The sequence below is a fragment of the Cinclus cinclus genome, chromosome 7 (assembly GCF_963662255.1).
Source record: "Cinclus cinclus chromosome 7, bCinCin1.1, whole genome shotgun sequence".
NCBI classification, from domain to species: domain Eukaryota; kingdom Metazoa; phylum Chordata; class Aves; order Passeriformes; family Cinclidae; genus Cinclus; species Cinclus cinclus.
This window is the reverse complement of record NC_085052.1, coordinates 29,843,546-29,861,308: the sequence shown is the minus strand read 5'-3', so window position 1 is coordinate 29,861,308 and position 17,763 is coordinate 29,843,546. Positions and strand designations below refer to the sequence as shown.

The following is a 17,763-nucleotide window of genomic DNA, read 5'->3' as shown; positions in this document are numbered from 1 at the left end:
GGGGACATCTGGCGCATCCTCAGCTCGCGGCGCCCGGCCGTGCAGCATTTCTCTATCTCGCCCCTCCCCGCGGAGCCAAAGCCGCCTTTTGGGCCTCGCTTTGGCGCGGAGCGCGCTGATTGGCCGCTTTGAACGGGCCCGGAGCGGCGCCATTGGCGGAGCGCGGCCGGGCGGTCGGTTCGAATGCGCGGCGGCTCCGCCCCCAGCTCGCGCGGCGCTGCGGACGTGCCTGTACGGCGGCGGCGGCGGCTCGTGCGGTGCGCGCGCGCGCAGCGGCTCCGCGGGTGAGGGGCGCGCGGCGGGGCCGTTGGCGCGCGCGGCCGCGCGAGGGGCAGGGGGGCGCCGGGGCGGAGGGATGCGCGCTCCCGAGCCCGCGCGGGGTCCCGCTCCCCAGCCCGGGAGGACGGCGCGGCCGCCCGGCCCTTTCCGCGCTGCGGCGGGGAGCGCCCCGGAGAGTCGGGCGGGGAGCGGGGGAGCGCCTCGGGCCGGCGGGAGAGGGGCCGGGGCTGGGCCGCGCCGAGCGGGGCCCGCGCGGCCGGAGGTGGCTGCTCGCCCTGGCCGGAGCCGGTAGCCTCCCGGAGCCGTGGGTAATTGGGGTCCGCTCGGTGTCTGTAGCCCCCTGGCAGCCGGTACTGGTCCGGAGCAGCGGGGGAGGTGCGGAGTGCAGCCCCGGTTCTGCCTGCCGTCCCGCTCCGGGGCTACGCGGGGCGCTCGCCCGGTGACGCTCTGGGCCGGCGTTCCCTGGCTGGGCTAACACCCGGTTCCTGGATTTTTACATAGCGGCATTCCTTTCTGTTTCTAGCTTTATTCCTCTTGAGTGAGGAATGTGTGAGTGATGAATGAGTGAGTAGTTAAATAGAAATGATAAGTAGGGTGCACTTTTTTTCGGTTCCCTGGAGGAGCTTTCTTAAAGGATTTTTTAGTTTTTTGGGGTTTTTTTCCCCTCTCTGGAATTATTGCCCTCTCGTGCTTTGTGGTGTAGTTTTTGTATTTGGAATTCTGAATAAATATGTGTTTTTGTTGATGAGAACAGTTAAGTGTTTCAATTTATGTCTTAGTGATATGAGGCATAACTTGCTTCTAAAGAGTTGGCATAGGTTCAGTGACTTGTCTGTGTTCAGGACGTCAACTACTCTCCCTCATTTTCTGTTTCTTTCTTCCTGTCCATTTCAGGGAAAACTACAGCAATGGATGATTACACAAAAATAGAGAAGATTGGGGAAGGTAAGTATGGGGAACAGGGAGCTTTTAAATGCTCCACAGTCTGAGCTATGAAGTAAGTGTCCCAGAAGTTCTGTGCACTCTGTTACTAGAACAGCTGAGATTCAACCAAGTGGCTAAATAAAATAACTTAGAGTGTTGAAAAGTTTGTGCCTTCATTTTGATGGCTAATGGTGTAACATTACTCCAAAAGGGAGAAAAGATATGTTTTGAGTCCTGAAACCAGCTTATAGTTTAGGAAGCTCCCCCATTTCTCTGAGTATGAACTTAGCAGTTTCCCCTGTAATAGTCCAATGTGTTGTTTTACTTGGAGCTCCTGTTAGGGAGTAGTATTTTCTAGATTGATCTGCTCTGATTATATACAGGCAATGTGGACGTCAAGATGGTAAAGCTCTGCAGAGAAGTGAGTTTTTAACAATTACTTTACATTGAAGCACAAGAAGGTGGCTTCAATGCAGGTGTTAGTCATAACCCCCCTGTTACTGGAAATCCAGCCTGTGTTAACTGTAGAAGTCAGTGTGTTTTATAACACACCACATAAGGCCCTAGCCTTATGTAGACTTGCAAATTCAAAGTACATTGCTCTGAGATTGCACACTCTGAGGCAATAGCAGGTGTGCTTGGATCTTGCAACAAAGCTTTTAGCATTAATTTTCTGAAATAAACTAGTTTGGGCTTTATGTGAGGTGTTAATGCTTCAAGAAGAATAAAAAGAGAAGGCTTACACTGTCTTGGTTTGAGGGTTCTACTCCTGTGAACACTGATGATTAAGATGGATTGATTTGAGATTTACTATTGGTAAATCTTGATTTCAGCTTCTGCTGAGACCTACAGCACTAGCCTCTCTTCTGCACTGAGGATTGTGTCAGAGCTATTTCTATAGCTCACACCCATGGATGGCTGGATCTCAGACTGCAGAAGGAGCACTACTTCCTTTTGCAGCTAAACCTTTAGCATTTTAATATTATGTATCAATGGCAATATCATAATCCTTTATAATGATCTTGCCTGAAAGTTAATATACTTAAAACTCAAATAAGATCTGTTTTTATAACTACATCTTCTAAATATTCACTTTTCACACTTAGGCTTCTAAGTACCCTATCCTGACAAATGCTACACTTCATGGGTGGCATGTTTTAAACAAGCAAAATTATTGCTCAGCTCAACTCCACAGCTGAGTAGTAGTTTGTAATCTAAACCAGTACTCCATTTGTAAGGACTTTTCCTATTTAGCAGCTCATGTTTGCAATAACTTATTTGTACCCAAAGCTGGTACTTCCTGTATTTGTTTCACTGTCTTTTTGTTCAGGTACCTATGGTGTTGTGTATAAAGGTCGTCACAAAACCACAGGCCAAGTGGTTGCAATGAAGAAAATACGTCTAGAAAGTGAGGAGGAAGGTGTTCCAAGTACTGCTATCCGAGAAATTTCTTTATTAAAAGAGCTGAATCATCCCAATATAGTCTGGTATGCATATACTGGTATTTAGCTAAACTCTTGGAGGGGCACTAGGTCCCATCAGATCATAAATTTTTTTCACTCATCTAGTGAGGTGAGAGCATCTTTATTTTATACAGTGTCTGCTTGGCAGCAAATAGTTAAAATTCCATATTTATGCCAGTTTCCTAATTAAGCCTTCCTCACACTGCCTTTCTTCATTCTGGGAATCTAAGAAATTTATGTTAGTTTAGACATTTTTGTAAATTCTTTTTGGAGAGGTTTTTGTGAGAATGGAGGCAGCAGTACCTCATGAAAACTGGCTGTAGCTGTTACTTCAGGCAGTCTCAAAACTTTATTTGCCACCTTGGAATAGACCATTAGACTTAAGTGTTCTGATGTTCCTCCCTGCTGTGCTGTAGCAGGAATTTAGATGTGTTTTGCTAGCACACCTGAGCTGTGATTGAAACTTCCATCAGTGACTTCTTGACACATAAAAATGATTGCAGCTATTGTCTTCCCCACAATGTATTTGCTCGCTCTTTGATGCAGCAAAATACTTGATCTTTAATGTCCCTTAAAACTGGCCAAGTTCCAGCCAGATGGTGTGTGTCTGTATGCTTGGGTTTAGGAACCCCTACACTCTAAAAAGGATGAAGAAGATAAGTAAAATTGTGTGCAAATCCTGGTGTGTCTATCAGATTCCTATTAAATGTTCCCTTAAACCCTCCTAGTAATTCAGGCTCTGCTGTGACAAGCCAGCTTCAAAGAGAAGTTAGGCAGCAACACCCACAGGTGGGGTTGTTTTTAACTGCAAGTGTATTTTCTTCAGACTCCTGTGTCTGATTTGAGAGAACATGAGTTTGAGGAAGCATATAGGCTTTTATCTCAGTTTGACACTATTTCAGATACACTTGATTTTCCAGATGGCAGTATAACTCACTAAGTCTGTTGTTTGAAGATTTTTAAGACTTCCATAATAGGAACCTGGAAATAGCACCTTGTAACCCTGTTGAGAGAGGACATGTGAGTTTATGCATTTTGCAGCAGAAGTAATTGTATACTGAATTTTTAGTCTTCAGGATGTTCTCATGCAGGATTCAAGACTGTACCTTGTCTTTGAATTCCTTTCCATGGATCTCAAGAAATACTTGGATAGTATTCCATCTGGCCAGTATTTGGAACGTTCACGTGTTAAGGTAATGAGAACAATATCTTAACCTAAGAGGGAATTTAATTTAAAGATGACCTACTAAGCCATAAGCAGCTCTTATTTTCAATATAATTAACTCCTTGAGGAGAAATGAAAGGTTAAATAAGCAGCTGTAGATGAGATGAATGTAAGTTTTGCTTTCAAATGCCATTTGAAAATCTTAATTACTGAGATTAAACTGCCTTGAACTAATCTTCAGAATTAATTTGTGTAGCTTTTTGATTGATATTAATTCAATATCTGCAATGCTTTGGATCTCCATTTCCTGCTGCTGTGGGGAGAGCTAATGAAGGGAACACCTTTGTGTTGCAGGACACTGACGTGTACTAAAGGTAACTCCTTTCTTTCCTCCCACATCATCCTTTCTAGAGTTATCTGTACCAAATTTTGCAAGGTATTGTCTTCTGCCACTCAAGAAGAGTTCTGCACAGAGACTTGAAACCTCAGAATCTCCTGATAGATGACAAGGGGGTGATTAAACTGGCAGACTTCGGGTTGGCCCGAGCCTTTGGAATTCCAGTGCGGGTCTACACTCATGAAGTGAGTTGGGGCACACTTCTGGTGGTCTGGATAGTGTGTACTTGCTTCCTGCTAAGAACTGATTCTGAATAAACTAAAAATAATATGTTTTTTCAAGCCATAAGCTAACATAACTATGAAAGAGTTATGTTTTGTTTTCCAAAACAGTTTTCCACTTCTTTGACTGTGATTTCACTCTAAGGTTCCAAAGAGTTTTATGAATTCCACTCACAGTTAGTCAGATTGACTCAAACTTGTTCACTGTCTCATAAAGATAAAGATGTTTTTGCTTTGCAATGCCCTCAAGTTTGAGGGGTTTGGTGTCTGGGTGCCAAAGGATTCTTGCTCTTAGGGAAGTTGTGCAGGCAGCTGCTTTTCTTGAAGTAGAAGCTACTGCAATGGAGTTGGTTTGTTTACAAATGAAGTTTGAAACTAGTATTGCACTTTCACTGATACTTATAGTACTGGCTATTTTTAGCAAAAAACTGTGAGTGCTGCTTAATAACAAATGAGACATTTATCTTGCAGTCAGTTAGAGGACCGTATTCCACAAATCTACCTTTCCTTGTTCCACAGGTAGTGACACTGTGGTACAGGTCTCCAGAGGTGTTGCTGGGATCTGCTCGTTACTCTACTCCTGTAGATATCTGGAGCATAGGGACCATATTTGCTGAGCTGGCAACTAAAAAGCCACTTTTCCATGGGGATTCAGAGATTGACCAGATCTTCAGAATCTTCAGGTATGTAAGGCTGAACCTTTCCTTGATGCCTGTCTGCCACTACACAACATTTCTGTGTAATTAAAAGTGTAACAGCACATAAGAGATTTCAAACTAAATTGCTTAATATTTTGCTTATGCTTGCACAGAGCTTTAGGGACCCCCAACAACGAGGTATGGCCTGAGGTGGAATCCCTTCAAGACTATAAAAACACTTTCCCAAAGTGGAAACCTGTCAGCCTTGAAACACATGTCAAAAACTTGGATAAAGATGGACTTGATCTGCTGGCTGTAAGTAGTCTGTCCTAAACTGCTGATTAAAAAACTGAGTGGGCTGTTTGAAATATTCCAGAATACACAAAGCTGCACTAATTAGCCAGGGCCAGAAGGAAAATACAGATATCTTCAAGCTATCAGGAGTGGTATGAGCCTTCATTTTTGTAGAACTGACACATCGTGTGACATTCACTCCTTTCACAAGTAATATCAGACTATTTTTCACATGAAGCAATTATGCCTCAGCTTTTTTATAATAATAAGCCACGTACCACTTGAAAGTGAGGATGAATCTTTAAAAAGATGTTTAAGTGAAGGCTTCGGCCCATAAAATAGCTGTCACCTTCCTGCTGCCAGCAGCAGTTGTGATGTGGCTGTATGACTGCAGAGCCAGTTTATTTTATGGTAGCATATGGATTAATCTTGGTTAAACTTTCACAATGGTCTTAACTGAGTAAGCAAGGCTAGAAACAGCTGAATGTATGGATTAGCTGACACAATAAACTTCCAGTCTGTCTGTAGTGTCTTGTTTCAATTGCCCTTGCATTTTGAGTTAAATACTTTTGGCTGTGGTGTATTAACTTTTAATTGGTATCTTTTGTGTCTAGTGTGAGTTTCCTTTAGTTCTGTGGCCAGTTAAACTCCTGCACCAGGCTTTTAATTGGAGAACTCTTTATCAATCTTTTCCATTTAGTGCTCTTCCATCTCGTGTGCTGCCACTGTGGGCTAGTTTAGGTCTCATCTTGGGTATGCTCTTAGATGTCCTGAGGTATAATAATGTACCTTGGTTGTCATTTGGCTGTTCTGCATTTGTACAGTGCCGACTTACGTTTGGGAGTGTGGGCTGGGGGCACTGTGTGTCCAAAGACAAACTGATACTTCAGAACCCCCTTGCACAGCAGTACCTGTGTACCTGGTTTGTGGCTGTAATCAGTCACAAAGCAGAATGAAGCAGTGTTACACAAAAAGCTCAATTAACCACAATTGCTCAGAGTTTTTCCAGAGCCCCAGCTCACACTGACAGCCTGAATGTTTGTTGAACATGTAGTTGTCCTCGATAGCTCTGAACCTTGCAGCACAGTTGTCTTACAGAGCTAAGACCCCTGACAGCATCTTTATTAAATCAGTTTGAAATAGAATTGTTGCTGACTGTATTTACAAACTAAAATCTATGGAACAGACAGGAGAATCTAGTTGAAACAACTGTATGAAAAGGACCTGCCAAGGGCTCATCTGAGCTTAGGGGGGCTTCACTGTGTGAAGCTAATGGTTGGGGCTGCTGCTAATAAAGGCAAAAAAAAAAGTTCTTCATGGTGTTAACATGATTCCAGTCTCCAAGTGCATTAAATTCTCCAAAGTCTTGCACAGTTCTGCCTTAATCAATATTGACGTTTTAGTTTCCTATTAGTGCCTGGTAACAGTGGTATTCCTGACTGGAATCCTTTTAAGTTTCCTGTGGCATTTTTAAGCATTTTAAACCCATAGTATAACTTCAAGGGCAACAAAACTGAATAGTTTGTTCTAGAGCACAAGTGCAGATATGTCAATTAAAGTGTTTTAATTTTTTTTTTTCCTATGGACTATTACAGATGGGATCAGTATGTAAAGGAGCTGTCTTAGAAAATGTCTTAACACAAAAATGTGTAGTTCAAATTGCATGAGTGAGGTTGTGAGTTTAAGAACTTCATAAGCAAAATTGCTTCTATGGCCAGCATTTCAAAGCACTTTGTCCTCAAAAACTTTGAATTATCAGGACAGTAGATGCCAGGAAAAACTAATGTTCCAGACTGCTCAGAGAAGTTTCCTTCACTTACTCTATCACTTTTAGTACTGTAGTCTGTGTCACAGCCTTCCTTTTTCAGAGAAATTTCCCTCTTTGAGTCAATTTTGAGAGAACCTTTGACATCAGAATTAGCTGTAGGACACTCTTCTGGGTATAGGTAATGGGAACTTGGCACAAAGTAAAACTGGACATGCAAGGTTAAATCTAGAAGGCAGCATTGTATTTGGCAGAAGTTCAGAGAATATAAATGCAAATTCAGTGGTCTAAATTGACTTGGAAGACTCCCTGTAGAATGAAGTGTAAAAGATAGTTAAATGTCAAGACTGGGCAGAGTAATACTGGTGAAGCTTTTTTCTGGAAGACAGATTTGTTGTGCAGACAGGGGAGAGGCAGCTGGTGGAATCCTGATTTACTTGAATTTGAAATGGTCTGTTGTTTAGTAAGGAGAAATAAAGAGACTGCTCGCTTTGGGTCAAGTACAAAACTATTGAATGTTTAATTCCTTTTTTGACCCTTGTATGATATAAGCTATAGATACTTTTTTTTAATGGCTAGAAAAACAAATTTCCTCCTGTTTTAGAAACTTCTGAGGGTTATTTCAATGTCTGTGACACCCCCTCTTTTTGTTCTCATCACCTTTATTGAAGTATTCAATTGAAGTATTTTATTGCAAAGAGACTCAAGTTTTAAGTGTTTTCTTCAGTTCTACCTGCTTGTTGTCAAAATCCAGTTTGGATTTTGAAACTGAGTGAGCATTCTCTTATTTTAATTGTGAAGTCACCAATCTGAGCAGAAGCAGTTTGTCATCACTTTGTTCAATGTCAATAACAAAACAAGTGTAAGACCACTTGCATTAATAAGCCTAAAGCTTATTAATTTCCCTCAGTAAGAAGCTGAGACAATTACTGTTGCTTGGTGCCTGGTTCTGGATTTAATTCAGTGGATGTGGGGCACAGGCAAGGGCTTGATTATTGAACAGGGGTGGGGTAAATGGGATTCTTCATTCTGAGATGTTATGTACTGCTACTGACTTGTAGGGGAAATAACCTCTCCAACTAGGAGAGCACAGAGCAAAGGGGGGGAAAAGGTCATAATGGTTACTTTATTATTATTATTATTATTACTATTATTATGGTTAAATATATATCTATTTAACATTATTTTAGTTCACATTTCATGAGGAAGTAAATGTGTTTCTTTTTTCTTTCAGAAAATGTTAATTTATGATCCTGCAAAAAGAATTTCTGGCAAAATGGCCTTGAACCATCCATATTTTGATGACTTGGATAAATCCACTCTTCCTGCTAATCTGATTAAGAAATAGACCTTTGGACTAAATCATCCAGAATGAAATAATTGTGATTCCTTTTACTCTTAAGTCTGCAATCTGTATGTCTGTCTTTTTGCTCTTAAGATTGGCTGTATTCAGTTTGTTTTGGTTTAAGTGTTATCTAAATGTAAATATTAACCTGTTAGTGCTGAGTTCAGATACAATGCAAATATTGCTGCAATTAATGCAGCCAACTTTCTATAAATAAAGCTTTAACCCCAGTTAAAGGAGGAAGGACTGAACTTATTTCCTGCCCATGGCTGCTCTACAGACTCTTGTTTTCTTTGGAATACACTGGAAAGGTACCACTTGGCCAAAAAAGCTGCTAACTCAGATTTGTAAATGGTTGTTCCTGATATGATAGGTAATTCTCAAGTTCCAGTGGTTTCAGTGTCATGTCAGTTACAATTTTAGTTGAGCATGACAATTGATGTGCCAAAGGACATCAACTGTGAGAAATGCTGAAGAACAAAAGCATGGATGGCCAAACTGATTTTAAGGTAGCTAGAAGTCATTATCTGACAACTCCCTTTTTGATATTTTGTTTTAACAAAAGCATCTCTACTTTTGTTATCTTGGAGACCCAAGAAATTTACCAAGATGTTGGCATGTGAACTCCTAGGAGCTGTAATGGTGAACTGAGCTGCCATCTGGCTACAGACTTTCCCATAATTAAAGCAGAAGCTTTTTAAAGCTCCCTGGCGTTTAACTGAACAGGTGAGAGTATTGTCAAAAGTTCAAATAAAGTTCAAAGGAGTGCACTAATAATGGATTCTGTGTTAGTTTCCAATTGCAACCTCCATTCTTGGCCTTCAGACACATCAGTAGGGATGGGGTATGCATCTGGTCTGTGTTTTTTATTGGCTCTAGGCACTGTAGTGCTCCTTTCCTTGCTGGTTAGGGGCCAAGGCTTGAAGCACAGTAGGGAACAGTACTGAAAGTATTTAGATTTCTAAATCAGGTGTGTGAAAGCACTGATATGAACTCTATAGAGAGGACTGTAGAAGCCCTGTCCTACAGCTGCTGAATCTGGACACTAAAAGCAGTGGAGATGATGACATTCATCCAGTTAATCAGATATTTATTATGTCTTTGAGTAGCTGAAAGTGTTAGACCTAGCTTTTGTTAACAAGCAGCATGATGAGAGAGAAATACCACTTGGGCTGTTACCACTGTTCTCTGCAAACTACCACTGCTCTTAGTCTCCAGAAATGCTGGAGACTTGGCTTAATGGAATCCTTTGATAGCAGAGCACTGAGGAGGAGAGGTTTTTTGAAATCATACAGATAAGTTACTTAATTGAAAGCAGTGGGGGAGAAGATTGTGATAGCTGACTCCTTTCTGGTAACACCAGTGAAAGGATGCAATTTCAAGACAAAGTAGGGACCTAATTTGTCTCCATTTGCATGTAGTAACTTGATACAGGCTTTACAGGCCAAGAGATTTGTAATTGTTACTGCTAATTGCCTACCTTGGTGTAGAAAAAGTAATTGCATTAAAAATCAAGCTAGTGCACAGACTAGGTTCTGCATGTGGAAAAGACTTCAGGTGGGCAAACTAAAGATTGTGTTGCAGAACTGGTAAATGTTTTTGTTTTGTAAATGACGTCTGTCTCAGTTTAATGTGATATGGGGAATGCTTTAGCTATCTTAACTAACAACTTAAGTACTAAAATTTCCAAAGAGAGCTTTTCAAACAATAACTCACTCCAAGTCTGCAATCTTCCTTGTTTAGCCAGGTACTGTAACAGCTGCTGTGACATCACCAGCTCTGAAAGAGCTATTGTAGTGCTCCAAGTAAAGGGGAAAGGCAAGGGAACACAATGCTGTCTATCTGCACCTCAGGTGAGATCATTTGCTCAGTATCATACTGAGACACCTGACTCGCTGTCACAGCTCCACTGTTATCAGTGAGGTAAAGTTATCAGTGAGGCAAATTGCTTCCCTTATGGCAAATAACATCTACTCTTGGTAACTGCCCTGCTGCCTGCACCTTGTATGTGGAAGGTTTGTGATGTTCAAGCTTTGGTCACCTAAAGCTCAATTTTACTCCAGTGAAGACGGGGCGTGCCCTGCACTTTGGGGAATTAATCCACTGTGGGTGATAATCAGCAGTCCTATTTATTTCTGCCTATTGCAGTAGCTTTCTTCTGAATATTATAAGAACTGGAGATGAAATTACCTTATTTAAAAACAATGTGCTCTTGTCTAAAATGAAGTTCTGTAATGTAATATTGTGTCAGTATTACCTCTCCCACTATGGCTGTTCAGGATCTTGTTTTCTACTAGAGCACAAGTAAACCCCAGCTGAAAATTATAAACTTAACTTGGGTGTTTGACTTCACTTGCTTGTCCTCCATACCATTAAAAAGTAATGTAGGTGAAAAAGTTTTATGTATACAAGAATGGGATTTTACACAGGATCAGACTGGGGTTTTGGCAGTGGTTTGGTTTTTTCTTTAATTTGCCAAGTGCTAGTGAGCTGCTGAAATGTGAGGTGGGTGTAAGTTTTATATTGGTCCAGAGGGGATGGGAAATATACCTGCTGGAGTCAGAAAGAAGACACTTACTCAGTCTGATTGCATTTGCTACACTTAAAATTACTTTAAAGCAGCAAATGACTGGGAACTTACCAGTGTCCTCATGTTGGTGTCTGGGGTTACTTCTGAACAGCCAGTTTTGAACAGCACTATTTTCTTGGTGCCCACAGACCTGCACAAAGGCACAGCACTATCACTGACTCTGATTTTATTTTATATTGAGTCTGTAAAGACTGAGTGGGAATAAGGAAACACTGATATACAGGCCCTACTTTCATTAAGCCTGACTATTTATTCTGCAGCAAGTTCCTTGCCTTATTTTCTGACAAGCTGCATCAATTTATGGAGTAATCTAACAATTTCCCATTGCTTTTCCCATAACCAACTGCTCTGGTTTACATCTGCTGCATAAGTGGCTTATTCCAGGTAATGGCTTTTGATTTTGTTCCCACTGTATTCCTGTATAAAGCATTGTCTCCTTGTGTGCAAATGTCAGCAGGGTGCTGGGTTTTCTCCTCTGTTGTTGGGCATATTTTACTTCTGCCTGGCTGTTTCAATATATTCTTGTTGTGTTTGAATCAATAGCAGGCTATTGATGCTGCTGCTAACTGATTAATTGAGTGATCTTAAACATATATCTCCAGTACAGGTGGCTGGCTCCTTTTAATGGAAGAACTGGAGGTGAAAGCTGGTCTCTCCAAATTGCTGAAGTGACAGGCATCATGCCCTGGGGAATAATTACTGGCTTTACAGGAATAGTTATATTCAGTTCTTTGAATTTAATGAAAACCTTACTACTGACCTCTGAAGGGTTTAGATTAGATTACTAGGAGTGGATTTAAAAAAAATAAATATTTTCCCCTAACTATTTTAAGTGGCAACCAATTGAATTCTTAAAAAAGCCTGCATACAACTCACAAAATACCTGGCCAAATGCAAGGCAAAGTGTTTGACTGGGAGCCAAAACCAGGGATCTGGGTACTTTCCAGCATGGATCCTTGGGCCTGAGGAACAGGTTTTTCCCATGACAGCCTGGGACCCTTTTTCATTTCCTCTGCATCTACTGACTTTCTTTGCACAAAACACATTAACTATCACTTTTCCTGCCAATTTCTGGTCTTTGAGAAGAGGGTGGAGTTTTGTGTAAAAAAGGAGAGATTTTATGTCTGTATCATTAACAGTCCTCATTCCCATTTCCCTTCAGGGCTATTTTTCTCCTCTCTCATCTCATCTATTGCCTTAAGATGCACCACAAATTGACTATTTTTAAGGCCATCCCCCTTGCCAGTGATTAGAGGAAGAACATCACAGTTTAGCCAAGGGCTGGCTCTGCATGTCTTGCTTCCAGTGGAGACTAAAGACAACAAGGAGGGCTATCTAACACCTGAAGGTTAGGTAACACTCATCTTGACTCTTTCATATAAGAAGAGGACTCCAAAATTCTCCCAACTGGCGGCAGGGGGGTGTGAAAGGAGAGGTCAGTCCTTTTCCTTCCCCCTGTAGGCTCTCTCATGGATCATGCTGTGAGCCCTGTGGAGGTCAGGAAGGACTTCACTAGTTAAAGGCAGGCAGGGAAAAGACTGTCCCTTAGTGTCCCATCTTCAGTAGCTCCCCACAGGATCTCAACCTTTTTGTGTTGCCTCAGAACTCCCCCAGTGTGAGCCAACCCTTGACTTTCTGTGCTTCATTTCAACCCTCTGCCATGTAAGCTGCGGACAGGAATGTAAATATTTCAGTGTTTTGGGTTCTGAGCATATAACATTCTGTATTACAAATGTGTATGAGATCTGTCAATTTTTCTCTCCACAATCCAAATATGTTTCTGAAATATCCTTTAACTCACTGGCTGCAAGAAATGGGGTGGGAGGGGGCTCTCTTCTCTTAGATTTGTCTTGACCTTTTTTGATTTTAAAACTATCATCTGAGGATGAGGAATTAAAATTTCTATTAATTACTTCACCCTGATCAGAATCTCTTCCTCAAGTGTACTGGAACTACTGAATTCCTGGGAAGCTACTCAGCATCCTTTGGTGACAGGCAAAAGGATAAAAAGAGGAACAAAAACAGTAGAATATATAGAATCGGCAGATGGATAAGAAAGCTTGAATTAATTTGTTTCTATAAGGAAAAAATATTTCTTAAAAGTTGTCAGAGAGATCATCATGAATAGTAAAATAGCATTTAAAAGTCTTCTGGAAAGTGTATTTTTTTTTTTTAATCTCATGGTGTATGTTTGGTAGTTTTCCCTAGATCAGTAATAAAATATTTTTTTTTTCTTTCTTAGTATTTGGGACTTAATATATAAATGTATGAAAATAGAAACAATGGAACTGTAGCAAAGATTTTTTTTTTATGAAGAGCTGCAACAAGACATGTAAAGTCCTGATGTGTGTTTGGGATAGAAGTTCCATTTCCTTACTCTTCCTAAAGTTTGTGTTGCCTCTCCCTCGGCCACGCGGTGTCACTCTGGTGCCTCGGTACTGGCAGCCAGGCGGGGGGCAGGGAAGAGGAGAATAACTCAGACTCTCCTGGCTCCATGAAAAATTGAAGGGTATTTATTTTCTGGTAGGCAGCCAGGCTGAAAATAATATCTGAATTGAAAGCCTTTCATGAAACATCTGGGCAGTTAAATTCTGCAAACTTCAAAGATGTCCAGTACCGTACTGACATACTGATTTCTCTCTGTAGTGAAGAATCACTTAGGCTAATGCACAAAAACCTCTGTAAAAACCGTTTCATGCTGAAATTAATGATCAAAATTACTATGTTTAATAAAGCAACTATCACAGGAGTGCCAGTCAATATAGTGAAACTACAATAGGCTCATAATCAGTCTCTCAAATCATTATCAATTGTCCCCAGTGGCCAGTTTTGCAGTGGATTTTTTTGAGGTCTGTATGCTTAATCTCCAAGATTTTCTATCTCGGATTTGATAAGTGTGTGCAAAATTGCACCTGTGGTTTCGTTTTGTAGTCTGCCATTTTTTTAAGTGACTTTCATAAGCTTGACTAGATTCTCTGCTGGTAGATAATAGTAGTGATAATAAAAATAGAGTCACATTTACAGTAGTTGAGAATCTGCTCCTCAACACTGTCTTCAAACATAAGGTCTTATTTTAACTTGTGGATATGTGTTCTCCTAAATGCAAAAGCTAAAAGCATAACTGTGTCAAATACTTCCTAGATGACTTGATCTGCTCTTAGGGCCATGGGATTAGATAGTCACATGCCTCGTAAAATTCACCCCAGTGCTGGTAGATGAAGCATTAGGATTTTCTTCTCTCCTCTCAGTGTACAGAGTGATGTACTGCTAAATAACCACCATCAGTTTACACTAATAATTCTGTTCACTGAGCTGCTTGAGGCAGAAATGCAAGTGCTAATGTGCAGGAGCTGTACTTTGATAGTTATTCTTGGGAATGAAAAAAACACACGAATAATTCCTCAGTTCTCATTCAAGTGCTCATAATATGGTTTAGGTAAAATTGCATTTTACACATAGTAAAAAATAAATAAATGTAAATACACAGCAGGTGTCCCTCTCTGATGCCATGTGGACCTGTCAGAGTACTTGTTCCGATAAGTAGGGAAAAATACTAAAGCAGCTGCTTTGTACTGGAACGATTTTCAAAGAGAAGTAAAAATCATGCATAACATACCCTTTCCCATAAGTAACATTAATTTTATAGACAGAGATTGAGCACAAAGAAAAAGAAAGTCTTTAGCAGAATCTGTCACTGACTTAACTCTGAGAGTCCCCATACATCATGGTTCAGCTCCTGGAAACCCCAGCCAGTGAGTGACTCTGTGATTTAACCCTTACTGCACATCTCCAGCACCCCAGACCGTAAGCCAGGCTGTGCTGCTTTGCACCAGGAATGCTAAACCTGAGGTTCAGGATGGCTTGCAGTGCAACACACACACAAAGTCAGCTGCAGGAGAGGCACTAACAAGAACTGCAGTGCAGAATGAGCCTTTGCTGGGGGAGCTTGAGACAGCAAGTGCAACACTCAACTTCTTGCTGAAAAGCTACAGGAGAGAAATCTATGGAAGATGCTTCTTTTTTTTCTTTCTTAAAAAATGATCAGATGTATCCTAACTGGAGTCATCAGATGGCTTCTGCCACATACAATTAAAACTAGACAGGTTCGCTTGAAGAAAAAAACTAGAAAAGTAAGGTAGAGATTGATTTGCTCTCATGTCAGTGAGAACAAAAAAAATAGCTGACATTATGGTTTGCTGCAATGAAAAAATTATACACAGCATTTTATTCATCTATGTAAAATATTTTTTTCATGTAATGTTTTCTTAGTTAAGAATAACACTGACTTGGAAAAAGAGAAGTTTAAGCATAACAAAAAGCAGTGCTCACCCAAGTTTTCCCTTCTTCAAGTTTTAAACAAGTATCAGCTGTTTTAATTAGCTCTCAACACCTTTATATTGCCATATGAACTAGGAGTATTCTGCATGCATGTAACAGTCATTTTAAACAGGGAGCATTTGCAAAGCAAATTATTGTGTTTGACAATCTCTCTGCAGCCAAGCAGCATTAAAAATGGTTTTGCTTGTTTGATTTGATTTCTTCAGTTTCTTAGGATAGGAGTAAATGGCCTTAAAATCAATTTGGTATTTTGAAATATGGAGAGTATCTCCCAGCTGATGAAGCCAACAGACTCAGAGGATGTGCCTTCATGTCTAGGGAAGATGGGCATAGCTGGGAGTTTGAACGTTGGTGATTCCAGCACCATTTCTGCAACGAGTTTTGTGTGAATGTGGCTGTTTGCCTGGGAGATACTAAAGCAAAGTTTCAGGCTTCGGGCCTCCCATTTGTAGATCTCAAATGCCAATTTTTCTTCTGAATGTGATTATTACATTTACAACGCAACACTCAGCTGAAAGTCCAAGAAAACTGGAAACTAGTGTTACCTCCAGCAGAGAGCAAAATAAATGCATTCCTGCCCTGTGTTTTTCTATGGCCAGACTCAAATTTCACATCAAACAAATTTAGCAAGTGACAGGTCACAGCACATGCCTTCAAAATACCAGAGGAAGGAAAGCTTCTTCAGCAGCAACCAGATAAACAAAACCAACCCCCCTAAATTCTGAACAGCCTCAGAGCATGTTAAGGGCACATCCCCAGCAGTTTTCAGTTCAGTAGCCAGCCCACAACCAGCACTAGTTATTCTGCAGTCGTTCCTTGTGCTTGGGCAGGGATTGTCCTGCTGCTGGGCTCTGAAGCCCTGTACTGAAAGTACTCTGTTACAACAGGTCTCCTGGGGAAAAAACAACCAACCAAACTAAAACTAACATGCCACTGCATTACAATTGTGGCTTGCTAAGATTGAGGAGGAACACACAACAAGGAATAAGCTCACAGGCTTCTTTGATTTACCAAAGGCATGGTAAAATGGAAAGGTTATTCTGGAACAAGACATTACCCTCAAGCAGCTGGCCTGTACTAGGTGATACATGCTGTTAGCCTGCAGCAAATGAGAGGTAATCCATGTTTAGTTCTTAGAGAAAACATACTTTAAAAAACACCAAAAAATCCCTGTCTGGTCTAAGTAACTGAGCATTCAGAAAGTTTCCTGACCAGCAGGAAAGCTTCTCACCATCTGGCCCTACAATTTCAAAGTGACCGGATCAAAGCATTTGTCATGATTTTGACAGTGCCTGACTCTGCCATTTTAATAAACTGGCTTCCAAATAAAAGATTTTTCTATTCAGTGAATTCTCTTATAAGAGCCCAGAAAGACTTTTACCTATTGAGGAGTTCAAGTCAGCTTTTTAGATTTTATCCTTGGGATTGTGGAACACGAGCATGGGACTCATACAGAAGAGTTTCAGGCTATGGGAGTTATAGGCAAGCTGGAGGAATTGTCAGAGTCATAAAGATCTGTCATTAAAGTAAGTGAAGGTTTATTATTGCTACTTTATTGTTATTATTTTAATAATTTCTGGCTATAAAATTATGAGCTATGTGATCTCAATTGGCCCCATAAGACTTTCTGACCAGATAAATGAGTCAAAGTGAGACATGGAGGCTTAATGTCCTGTGGCTACATGGGATTATCAGTGTGTCTGCTCTCATTTAAAAGGCTTCTTGTTTCAGAGAAGTGGTCACAGCACCAAGCCTGACAGAGCTCAAGAAGCATCTGGATAATATTCTTGGGCACATGGTGTGATTCTTGGGGATGGTGCTGTGCAGGGCCAGGAGCTGGACTCGATGACCACTGTGCATCCCTTCCAACTCAGCATATTCTGGGATTCTGTGATTTTAGTCTCTAGGCCTCACAGAGGGACTGCAAGATAAATAGCCCCACTGTTACAGGAGCTACCTGTACTTGATTGTGTCTTGTCAGCCTGGATCTGCTGGAAGAACACAACCAGTGCCTTGTACAAAACACCTCAAAAAGTTCCACATCCCTACACCAGCCCCCTGCAAGGGCTGAGAGGGGAGGGTGTGGGGTTTGGCTCAGCTGTCCCCATCTGTGTGTAGGGACTGGTTCCCCAGAGATTTCTGTTGATGGGGTCACTTGGGCCTGTCCCACGTCCCACAACAGCAGTGGGCTCAGGAAGTGTTGGGGGTTGGGTCTTCTTTCACTTGTTCCCTGTGGAATTTTTCCCATTGACTTGCTCAGAAGCACTGAATGGGTGGGTATGAGACAGGGGAGGGGGAACTCCTCTGGTTTTTGGGAGGGACAGAGACAGCGCAAGGTTAGAAA

General features: G+C 41.3%; 1 protein-coding gene across 1 annotated transcript; it reads left to right on the top strand.

Annotated features, from left to right (window-relative positions):
* The first annotated feature begins 219 nt into the window (after nucleotides 1–219).
* On the top strand, nucleotides 220–8,716 carry CDK1 (cyclin dependent kinase 1). The gene is made up of 8 exons (XM_062496217.1): nucleotides 220–284; nucleotides 1,174–1,224; nucleotides 2,534–2,690; nucleotides 3,736–3,859; nucleotides 4,243–4,413; nucleotides 4,969–5,132; nucleotides 5,261–5,402; nucleotides 8,381–8,716. Exons 2-8 carry the CDS (start codon nucleotides 1,188–1,190, stop codon nucleotides 8,492–8,494), a joined length of 909 nt encoding a protein of 302 aa, XP_062352201.1. The 5' UTR covers nucleotides 220–284; nucleotides 1,174–1,187; the 3' UTR covers nucleotides 8,495–8,716.
* The last annotated feature ends 9,047 nt before the right edge of the window (nucleotides 8,717–17,763 follow it).